Consider the following 12,664-nt stretch of genomic DNA (forward strand, 5'->3'; position numbering starts at 1 on the left):
AAATTTTTACAATACTTAACTTTATTTAACATATAGAGACAACTTAAACATACCTCTCCCATGTCTTCATAAAATAAACAGAAAATACGTTTAAAACAATATACTGCAAAATTAGTGTCATTTTAAAAAGACAGTAATTACAAAGAAACCACTTTGCATTTTGAATTATCTTTCCCTCTTTAAAAGATTCCAGCATTTAGGAAATATAGAAGCATTAACTGGCATGAATTGACTGTAACTAAACTTTGGAAATATTTCCTCAGTCACCTGAAACACACCATTTTTCTAAACATCTAACATCTAGGAAATAATCCTTGTGCCCTGTAATAAAGTAGTACCAAAATGTAAGAACAAACACATAGCTGAGACTAAAGTGCTATTCAGGTTTTTGCTTTTTTAAAAAATTTGTATCATTCCCTGCTAATATTTTCTCTTTTTATTTTAAATATGAACAACAATAAAACAAATTATTGGGGGGCTGGGAATATGGCCTAGTGGCAAGAGTGCTTGTCTTGTATACATGAAGCCCTAGGTTCAATTCCCCAGCACCACATATATAGAAAACGGCCAGAAGTGGCGCTGTGGCTCACGTGGTAGAGTGCTAGCCTTGAGCAAAAAGAAGCCAGGGACAGTGCTCAGGCCCTGAGTCCAAGGACTGGCAAAAAAAAGAAAAACAAAAAACAAATTATTGGATAGGACTCACAAGGAAAAATGGACAGCATGATTAGAAATATAAAATTATTGCTAGAAAAACAACAGGCACAAAATGATGATCTTCAAACTAGATCCTTAAGTTAGAAAGTACTTCAGAGATCTATTTTTAAAGAAATGAGTTTAAGTATTATGGCGAATATAATACTTAAATTAATTATTAACCTTAATAGTTAAATTTAGTTATTATCTTTAATAGCATAACCCAAAAATTACATTTCCTAAGATAACTAAATTATGGTTAAAAAGAGGCCATGTATTGATTTATTGTATGCCATCAGTCCATGCAGCAAGTAAGAGAATTATTATGAAGATATATTAGAAAAATTTCAGGAACCACACAAAAGAAAAATTAGTCTTTCAAAACTAAGGTATTATACTAAGATATATAAAAATATTGCTGTCTTTACAGAAATCATTTACATAAACATATAGCTATAAGATATATTTGTATATAGAAAGTCAGATAAAGAAGCCATAGACTGCATATTATGTTACTAATTTTGGAAGGAATGAATTTTTTCTAGTGGCACATATGGCTTCTTATCATTTAAAATATTCTGGGGAGAGTACCACAGATTATTCTTTCCCTTTCAACTGTATTAAGATAAAAATTAAACGCTCACAGGTTTCCACTAGGTATTTATTGATAAATCACGGATCTTTGTAATAATAATGGTGCCCACGAATAAATTCCTTAAAAAGGTCTTATTCTGGTCTCCAAGGACTTTGCTTTTGATTGTGAGTTTGCTTCTATTGTCAATAATTAATTTCCAGATGTACACAGGCAGACTTACCAAGCTGTGGAAAACTTTTAACTATACTTCTGGTACTTATTACTTGTTTCCAGTGCTCTTTTCTGCTAATGGCAGGTACCTGGATAAGGTATAACAACTAATACAGTTGGAAGAGTATATATATATATATATATATATATATATATATATATATATATTTCTAAATTATTTAATGAAGAAAATACTTCCCCACAAGCAAAAGGCAGATTCATCCAGATGTGTGCCTCACCAGGGAAGTACCTGACCAGCAAGCCGAAGGACCCTGGGTTCAAACCTCCATACTGATAGAAATTAGAAGCAAACAAACTAAAAACATGAAATTGCTCAGAGTTGCAAAGCATAAACAGAGGTCTCTGAATCAAAGTACTCTTAAGCTTCTGTATGGTGTTAATCCACTTTCAGGACAAATGAAATATTTGAAAATGTTTTCTTCAGAGGAACTCAATTGGTGAGTCTTTATGGTCAGTTTCAATACTGTCTTATCTGCATATTAAAAAAATTGTTTATTCAGCTAAAAGCTCCCTTTCTATACAAAAGATTTAGGTTACTGGGCCCAGAAACAGTTGACTTTTCCAATGAAGCAGAAAGGAGGGTACCTAATCATTCATATATTTTATTCAATTCAATGGCAAATTCATATATAAAAAAAATTTCATGTGTCAGAAGGTACCTCCCAGATTTCAAAAATATCTATTATCAGTTTTTTTTTAATTTTAGCAATTCATCTGGTGAAAAGGATCAATATCAAATGATCTGAAGGAGTACAGATGACCTAATGGTTGTCTTTAAACACAAAAACAAACATGTTTAATATGCAAAGCAGATCCAGACCTAAGTGAAAACATTAAGAAGAAAAACTAAGGTACCCATGACAGAGGAAAAAGGAACAGAGAAAGAAGATAATTCACTGTTTGACACTTAATATTCTATTTTTTTCTTTTTTGAGGTAGTTTTTAAGCTGTCTAGCCTAGCCTTAAACTCCTCTCTGTGTAGCCTACGCTAGCTCTGAAAAGCACACATCTCTGGCTTAGGCACTCCATGGGCTGGGATTATATCTTCTAAGTTTCAAATGGTACCTTTCAAACTGCCGTTTCGGGAATAATAAGACACAAACACTATTGTCATTCTCACAATATTCTGAGAAAAGTTAATACATCTTTCCCAAGTATCTAAGTTATTTCTTAATGTATTTGTTTTTCACTATGTATACTACAAATCATTACTTTCACCTTATATTTCTCCACATCCTGTCATGTTCTGTTACAGAAACTCAGTTTCTGCCTGCTTTGATGAGAGTTAATGGTAGTTTTAAGCACTATTTGATCATTTCCTGGCCTTTCACATAGACTTTTGAACAGCTTTATCCAAGGACTAACAAGCAGTTTGGTTGCTTAACAAGACTAATTCTGCTATTAACGGCTTCATAATTAGTCCCCTCTATGTACCCTTCTTACAACATTCTCCCACTGAATACCTGGCATGGAATGAAGTTAAGAGATAAGAAACAACATGAAGAACTGACGATTTCTTAAAAGAAATACAGATGCCTCTGTAGTGGGGTTAAGTTTCAGTTGCTTAGGAAATAGCCTCATTTTAGATCTGCCCAGATTTGTCCTTTCTGATTCTCCTGTTAACATTGAGGTTATTTTCTCTTCCAAAAGGATTCACTGAAAAAAGAAGAAATTGGCCAGACTGACGACTCAATGTTTTTATTTTTAGCTCAAGTTTCATGGGGTAGTGAAATAGCAATATTCTTCCATATTAAGAATAATTTAAAATTTAGGTTTAAAACTGGTGTTCTTTGGATAAGTCCTGATGATACTTTCTGTTTAGCTTGTACAGTGTTAAAAAAAAAAGAAAATGGAATACAACACTGGAAAAAAAACCTCAGCTGGACATCAGTGACTCACACCTGTAATTTTGGCTACTCGGGAAGCTGAGATCTGAGGATTGAGCTTTGAAGCCAGCCCAGGCAGGAAAAGTCCATGAGACTCTTACCTCCAATCAACCATGAAAAAGCATGGAAGGGGAGCTGTGGCTTAAGTGGTAGAGTGCTAGCCTCTAACAAAAAGACTCAGGGACAGCCCCAGGCCCTAAGTTCAAGCCCCAGAACCAGCACAAAAATGAAAATCAGATGTCATTTGAAAATCAAGGTTTTTCAGCTTCCTTTTCCCCCTCTTCTCTCCAAACCATCCATCAGTATTTGGCCAAGTTGCCTCATTGAAACAGTGAGGGAAGAACAACACTCTCAACTCTCAGGGACCAGAGCTCTTAAATTGCCACAGTCCTTACTACTCACTCTCAGGGAACATCACGGGCCAATCAAGAATGGTCACTTCTTAAGGTTCACCGGTTTCATTTAACTTCTTGAGAATATTTCTTAAGACTCATGAATGCAATAAGAGAAAAGAAAATTGAGAAAGGCCATGTGTCTGTAGAACACATGAAAGTAAGGAACAATATTACACATTCAATAGATAAATGTCTGTAGAAACACTACAAATTAAAATGGCACAATGAAAAGAATGATGAAACCTGTTGAAATTGTTTTACGAAGGAAGGATGACGGGGGGAGTAGATTGATTGGAATACACTGTAAATAGGCCTGGTGATGAGCCCTTCCCCCACCATTAAGTAATGTACAGTAATTAAAAATGCCACTTGAAACAAATCACAGAAAGGACTTATTTGTATTATATGTGCAGAACATATGAAATTTAAGTGTTTTTCACAGTTTTTATGTAAGAGGATAATAATTAGAATCTTGTCATATAAATATCAATATGAAATCTTAATATTTTTCTTCCCATTAATTTTATCATATAGGGCATCTGTCATTTGTTGTCAGGTTCTAGAATGTTTTCAGGTTCTTTTTTTTTTTTTTTTGGCCAGTCCTGGGGCTTGGACTCAGGGCCTGAGCACTGTCCCTGGCTTCTTTTTGCTCAAGGTTAGCACTCTGCCACTTGAGTCACAGCGCCAGTACTGGCCATTTTCTATATATGTGGTGCTGGGGAATTGAACCCAGGGCCTCATGTATACGGGGCAAGCACTCTTGCCACTAGGCCATATCCCCAGCCCATGTTTTCAGGTTCTAAAAAAAAAAAGAAATTATTTAAAAGGCTTTACCTACTTGCAACATGAACTCTCTTCAATTCTCTGAAATTTGTTTTAGCAAAGCCAGATTTTATTGGAAGTATTTAAATTTTTTCCAAGTAAATATAATTTTCTTCTAAAACAATGTTTGTTTAAGACTATTCCTGGTATCTATTAATAGAAAGTAATAAATATGAAGTTACTTTGGTGTATTTATTTCTAAAATGTTTACAGTAAGAAAACTTAAGCCACACCACATGGTTTTGATTTTAGGTTCAACAACCCTGCAAGAACTCATCCCTTTCAGTAAAGTAGACCATTGTGTAATTGTAAATCACTGTAATGTAATTATTGCTCAGCATTTTTCAAATATTTGTTGTGTACTACAGTAAAGATTATTTTAAGTTTTTTTTTCCCCCAGAGATAAAGCAAGGTTTCAGGTTTGTTTACCATTCTCATTGCTATAGTTCATCAGCATGCCACAAAAGACAGTCAAGAGCTTCTCATTGGCGGGATCTGTTATACTGCACAGTGACCTTAAGTGGTCAACTACAACCTGTGCACCACCTGCTTGGTCAACTGCACTCCTGCCCTCATCTGTAAAACAAAGAGTTAAATTAAAAATAAAACAAAAAAAAAGAAAGGTACCTTACAATTTTAAATACAAAACATAACAATGTTTGTTATTCCTTATTTAATAAGTCGAAAATAAGACTAAGATGGGCAACTAAGTATGTCTAGCTAGAAAAAAAACCACAAAATAAAACAAACAAACATGGAAATGGGGGTGGGATGGGGGGGGAAAGAGACAGTTATGTTTTAAGAGGAAATAAAATATTCTCACTTGTGTCACATTAGCGCTTAAAGAACTTCTCAGAGTCCTTGTTTACGATGTGGCAGTTTCATCCTCTATCCTTTAACAAATGACAGTTTAGTATAATGAAGAAATTGGAACTAAGTATTCCTCGCCTTGCAAACTATTAAAGATATTTTATTAGTGCATATTTCAAAGTCAGTTATTATCCAAGAAGACTGTACATGATTAAATCTAGTTCTAGGTCACAATATGTAATGCCTAAATATTAGTACTATGGGCTCTCTAATGAATGATATTTTCTATTGGCCAGGGCACATTCCTTCTTTTCTTTATTCATCCTTGACTTGTGCTTTATTTTTTTTCTAATCACCTCTATCCTACCTTACCAATGTCTTTCAAATTATAATCAGTGGTCAAAAGATGTTATGTACGATGTACACAACAAGTGTCATTTCACTGCTGGAACATATGAAATGCTTTTATGATAGTCTACTGAACTGTACCACTCAAAAGACATATGACAGCTACAATGTAAACCATGTGTGTAATTTAGTGTCATTAGTAGCCCCATTAAAAAGTAAAAACACATTAAAAATTAATTTTAGTAATATTTTATTCAATTCAATATGTCTAAAATACCATTACAACATGCAATCACTATAAAAATTATTAGTGAAATATTTATATTCCCCATAATAAAACTTTAAAATCCAAGTACATTTTAACCTTAGTTACTTCTCCATTTAAGCCAGGTACATTTCAATTGCTCATTAGCCAAACTTGGTGACTCGTTGTCCTAGGGGCCAGTTCAGCAATATAATAAAGAAAACAGCACACAAAGGAATTAAGTAGAGAAATTTAGTAAATTAAAAAAAATGGTTTTTCTAAAGTCATGTCTTTGCAAGTGAGGCTGAATCACATTATAGACAATGAAAGTTACTACATATCATTTCTATGGTACACACACACATATCCATATTTAACTTATAAGATTTAAGGAACTTACACTAAACTTAAATAAGAGTTTTGTTCACTTAATTTTATGCCATGCCCGCTTAGTTTTATTATGTTGTTACATATATAAACAATAGTATCCTATGTAACTCAGCTAACAGGTTTACAGAAAATTAAATTGTCCTATTACACATCAGCCAAGAACATTGTTCAAATTTCACTCAAGAGATCACTTATTTCCTCTGGGCACGCTTACTTCATATCTGTAATTCTAGCATACTGGTTGAGGCAGGGATGCCTGAGAATGTCTCAAGAAAACCAAAACTAAACAAACAAACCCCCAGAAATTCAATTTCTCAAGTTTTATTTCCAGTAACAAATGGAAACTATCTAGATGATTGGTTACTTTATATGTGGATGATGTCATAGAAAACTGGACTACCAAGTTAGGATTACCAATCTAAATACTCAAGCACTCAATAATATGAACATATGGTTTATATCAACCTGAAATCTGCAAAACTTAAATAGTATTTGATTCTAATTATTGAGGAAATCAGGTCTATCAATATATAAACTGCATGCTTAAGACTTAGAAAAAAATCCTTAAAGAATGGAAAGGCTTTTTGCAGTTAATTTTAAAGGTTTTGTTGGCTTCTGGTCACTAAATTGGTGTTCAAAAAATCAATAATGAAACCAATTAAAAATGTATTCACTGATTTTATAATGCAATAAATCTGAGCCTAATTATAATTAGAAGGCCAATTTGTAATGTGTTTCAGAGCCACAATGCTTCTCTTCCTTTCTTTCCCTCTATCCTTCCTGTTTTGAATTGTCTCTAATATAGCATTTTACTCATCACAGTTATTGAGAGTTGGTGATAGAATAGAAATTCAATCCCCACATTAGAAATTAACAAATTTGAGAGAAAAGCATACATATTATAACAATGGTCACTTGAGATAAAACTATTAACTATTAATGTTTAGTTTCTTAATTTGGTTTCTAAACAGGATATGGGAAAATAGGGTTTTATTAAAATTCTTCACACTGTTTAGTGATTCTAAGGAATGATTGTTCCATACCAAAACAGGTGATAGAATTTTAAATACATATGACCACAGTTATCATTATACAAGTCTATGTATCTTTTTAATAGAGTAGGTAGATCCAACATTTTGTTATATTATTTAAATATTATTGATCATTTAAAAGCAATTTCAATAAACTTGTATATGCAAAAAATTTCACTTTTAGCCATTTTCCTAATTAGTAACATTGAATTTGTAAAACATTCTGAGCTATCATCTATGGAAATGGAATTTCCAACTAATTACAAGACATCCAGTCACTGGAAAAAGTACAACCATCAACTTTACATTCTTTAATGATGAGCCTGTCACAAAAGTAACTTCCAGGGGCTGGGAATGTGGCTTAGCAGTAGAGGGCTTGCCTAGCATGCATGAAGCCCTGGGTTCGAATCCAGAAATGGGTGCTATGGCTCAAGTGGTAGAGTGCTAGTCTTGAGCAAAAAGGAAGCAAGGGACAGTGCTTAGGCCCTGAGTTCAAGCCCCAGGACTGGCAAAAAACAAAACAAAACAAAACAAAAGTAACTCCCAGAATAAGTTTGCTCATTCTTCACACTACATCAGAGCTGGATGTACATTTAAACACATACTATAGTTCCAATAGCCCATCTCAAAAAAAGGAATTAGCCTATCAAAATTCATGGAAAGTCATAAAGCCCTTCACTGAGATCTGTTTTGAGAACAAGAAGTTTCCAAACTCCTAGAGAATGAGCTTTAATAAAAAATATTTAGAAGGGGCTGGGAATATGGCCTAGTGGCGAGAGTGCTTGCTTCATATACATGAAGCCCTGGGTTCGATTCCCCAGCACCACATAGAAAACGTCTAGAAGGGGCGCTGTGGCTCAAGTGGCAGAGTGCTAGCCTTGAGCAAAAAGAAGCCAGGGACAGTGCTCAGGCCCTGAGTCCAAGGGCCAGGATTGGAAAAAAAATAAAATAAAATAATAATAATAAATAAAAAAATTTAGAAGCAAACCCAAGAATGAAGCAATTGCATGATATTTTCTTAACGGTAAAAATCACAAACCTAATAGCATGAACAAACAAACCCTAAGCTGCCATCTGCAATCTTTCACACACAACTCTGTCACATTATCATGAAGCCTTCTCGGCTTCTGCACAATAGCACACACACACACCACACACTCACTTTCACAGAGGAAACGGAAATAGGAAGAACAACCTTCCTTTCATTTTTAACACCTTGGCTTAATTCACCTTATCCTCGTACTACTCCCTTTTAAAACTTAGTTCTTCTTACCTTTGATGGAACACTTCCTTGGTTTCTATATGAACCTGTATCTTCTGCTCACTGTTGTCTGTCCTTGTTTCTATTTGTGTGTTTGTGTGTGTGTATGCATGCGTCTGTGTGTGTGTGTGTGTGTGTGTGTGTGTGTGTGTGTGCAAATTCTTGAACTTGAGCTCGGGGCTTGGAGCTGTCCCTGTGCTTTTCTGATCAAGACTAGCACTCTACCACTTAAGCCACAGCTTCACTTTCAGCTTTCTGGTGGTTAATGAGAGATAAAAATCTCACAGATTTTCCTGTCTGGGCTGGCTTTGAACTGAGATCCTCAGGTCTCAGCCTCCTGAGTAGCTCACATCCCGCTGTCCAGGCTGAACAGATTCTCCTCTCAGCTTTGTAACTGCTTACACATCCGCAAGCAATATTCTTCCCCTTCCCTATATAAATAACTAACTCATTCTTCCTCCAAGTTCAGTTCAATTAACGGCCTCAGAGATTGCTCTGATAGTCTCCATTACCTCACTTTATTCATTCCCCTTATACTAACGATCACAATCTGCAAATACATCTTTTTAATATTTACTTGTTTATTATCTATTGTCTTGCAGGTGAGCTCCACAAAAATAGAAACTTCTTGCTTTTATTTACTTCTACAATCCTTATTATCTGGCAGAGTGCCCTGAACACAGTGGGTTCAATCAATATTTGTGGATTAAATGATTTGATCTATACACTCAAGAACACAAAGGCACAACAGTGATGGTTTTCTGGTGTTTACTCATCGCCACTGCTGAATAAAACACTCAAGTCATATTATCCAGGGTATGGATACCAAGAAAAATATTATGAGTAGTATCTGTTTTGTAAATCATATATAGTATACAATTTTGTCCTATCTACTCCTAAAATATGCTATTTACTTTCGTTAAGTACAAAATAAAATATATTCCTGGAGCAGAGTAATGGTAAACAGACACACATAACTATACTATTTTAAAAGGTAACATCAAAAGATATTTATGAGGGGCTGGGAATATGGCCTAGTGGCAAGAGAGCTTGCCTCATATACATGAAGCCCTGGGTTTGATTCCCCAGCACCACATAATATAGAAAATGGCCAGAAGTGGTGCTGTGGCTCGTGGCAGAGTGCTAGCCTTGAGCAAAAAGGAAGCCAGGGACAGTGCTCAGGCACTGAGTCCAAGCCCCAGGACTGGCCAAAAAAAAAAAAAAAAAAAAAGAAAAAAGATATTTATGAATTCTGTAGGAAAGAAAACTAATTCTGATACTTACATTTCTCCCATCTTTTGACCTAAGTGTTGAGTTTCATGCACCTAAGACATTTTCACACATTTTTAAAGCTTTCAAATGGAAAAAACAAAAAAGAACCCACCAACAGCTTTTATGAGATGATTCAAAAGCAGTATTTTTTTCATGTTCCAGGTACAAGCAAAATATTCCCCAAACTGGATATAAAAGAGAAAGCTATAAATATTACATCAATGAAGTTATAAAAATGAGTCATGGGGAAAAAACCATCATGATCATTAAATACTCATACATCAAAAAGGAAGCATAAAACTTGTAATTTCGTGACATGATATTATACTCAGGTTTAACTGATGCTTTTATGCAGGGAAATTTCCAAGTGTTTGTATATTTACAGGTATAATCCTAGATCAGGAGAAGAGGAAAAGAATAAAGTCTTTCATTTACCAACAAAATACTAGTACCATACATACAGATTCAAATGAGGTCACAGCACAACATTTGATGGGTACTTCAAAGCTGCCTGCTGATATTTGCTGCTGATATTGGATTCCATTGATTCAAACTGTTTGATAATCCTACTTAAAAAAGACCAGGAGTGGCACTGTGGTTCAAGTAGTAGAGTGCTTACACGGAGAGACTCAGGGACAGGGCCCAGGCCCAGAGTTCAAGCCCCAGGACTGGCAAAAAAAAAAAAAAAATCTTCTTTGTGATAGAAGATGCATAAATGACAATATATTTACTAGAGAAATGCCATATTTCTCTACTACCTATACTTTGATGTGTCTATCTTAATTAGCAAGACTATGAAGGCTTATCAAAAAATTATTTCCATAAAATTATAGACAAAACTACTTTTAAATAGCATTAAGCTAACAATGTAAGTTTTTTATTGCTCCGATTTGTTGATAAAATTATTCAAGATCAAAATTATATCTGTCAGGGTAGGGATGTGGTTCAATGGTAGGGCATTCCCAATGCTGAGAAGAGCTGGTGGCTATATTGTAAGACACTAATTAAACTAAATTCTATTCTAAATATTTTAAATAGATGTCTATATAGCAAACTACACTTAAAAGAAATTATGCTAGACTATTTATAGAAACATGTATATAGAGATGATTTAGAATTTAACCAGAACTAATTTCAAATACTACATAGGGGAAAATATGAATTGTTCACCTTGCAGTATTACTCATTTTTTTATCTGCCCTCTGAGCCAAATGAAATGCTCTCAATTTATAAAAGGAACAACTCTAATTAAGAGAGGATAATGTTCTCAGTACTTCACATGGATTATAAAGACAAAAATTAGTAAAATTAAAATATTTAAAAGAACAGGGGATAATCCACGACAAGGACTTCAATAAGCAGACTAGAAACTATGTTTCCTAAATCTAAACTTTGATTTCATTTTTAACAGGTGGAAGAAATGAAGGCAGTACGGGGACAAAAACACATGCACATGCAATTCTGCATGATTAAAAGCTCGAAGTATTACAAATGGACCTTCCTAGAATGGTTCCTACCTAGAACTGTTTAACCAGGAAAGGAAAATTCCAATGGCCGGCTAGGCTTTTTGACTCAGAAACAAATTAGGAGGGAGTTTGGCATCCAGAAAAGAAAAATAATTATTGTGGGGCACATGCATGATTTCTTCAACTGAAAAAGAAAGTCACCTTCTTTTGCCATATGCTGTCTCCACTTTCACATGTGCAAAACTAGCAACCATTACTAAAAATTCTACTCTATCTCTTTACAAGGTAGTACCTTTTCTAACACAGTACTACTTGTGGAATGATCAAGCATTGGCAAAAAAAAAAAAAGAGCTAATTTATTCTTCTATGATGTTTATTAACATTTATAGAATCCAAAGTTTCTTAAAACCAATTTAATAAGTGAGAGATTTCATCTTGATGTCAAGTGAAAAACAAAAGAAAGATCCTATTTCCTCTAAGGGTAAAGAATCAGAAAGGACAAGACTTGCAGATACCTATTATCACATACTCTACTACCAGTCACTAACCTTTAAATATATTTAAACTACAGATGTACCCGGAATCACCTAGGGAACTAAGGATATCCTAATAATAATTCCTTCTTAGCATTCTGTCTGTAGAGTTGTTTCTTTTTTTTTTTAAATAAATGGAATATTTCTTTTAGTAAAAGATAAAAAAAAAAAACTACATAGGATGCCAATTTGTTTTTCATATTAGTTGCCAGAAGTTTAGATTCAACAAATACTTATACATAGCTTAGTACCCCTGATTCTTAAAAGATTTATTTCTGCCTCCCTTTCTAAGGTTTCCCATGCCTACTTCCTCATTGTAAACATCTTGGAGACATTACTGTAGATATATATTAAGTCACAGAACACTTTAGAAATAAGGATGATGATATTTGTTTTGCATAGTAGCTTATAATCTGTATTCTATTTTCATACATAAATACTTTTCAATCCACGTAACAACTCACGGTCACAGAGGAAAACTAAACTCTGAAGGACTAAATGATAACTCAGTAAATGAAAAAGCTGGAATTCATACTGACTTACTGTCTTCTGGGGCATATTACAATACTACACATTTATAATTATGTTAAAAATAGCTGAAGTTAATACTCTGATGATCTACTGATTTTATTATTCTGGTCAAAGCCCACATATTTAATATGTATTCTGTAACTGTACTCAAATTAT

At 34.1% G+C, this 12,664-nt stretch overlaps 1 protein-coding gene across 5 annotated transcripts in view; it reads right to left on the reverse strand.

Moving 5' to 3' along the window:
- The window catches only part of Rap1gds1 (Rap1 GTPase-GDP dissociation stimulator 1), a 94,513-nt gene that overhangs the window by 35,991 nt on the left and 45,858 nt on the right, over positions 1-12,664 (reverse strand). For 3 of the 5 annotated variants that reach the window (XM_048333376.1, XM_048333375.1, XM_048333379.1), the window contains one exon: positions 5,052-5,198. The exons of the other annotated variants lie outside the window; for them this stretch is intronic. In XM_048333376.1, the coding sequence (XP_048189333.1) occupies positions 5,052-5,198 (147 nt within the window). The remainder of the gene's footprint in view (positions 1-5,051; positions 5,199-12,664) is intronic. 5 annotated transcript variants of the gene reach the window in all.

The sequence above is a fragment of the Perognathus longimembris genome, chromosome 24 (genome assembly GCF_023159225.1).
Source record: "Perognathus longimembris pacificus isolate PPM17 chromosome 24, ASM2315922v1, whole genome shotgun sequence".
Classification (NCBI taxonomy): domain Eukaryota; kingdom Metazoa; phylum Chordata; class Mammalia; order Rodentia; family Heteromyidae; genus Perognathus; species Perognathus longimembris.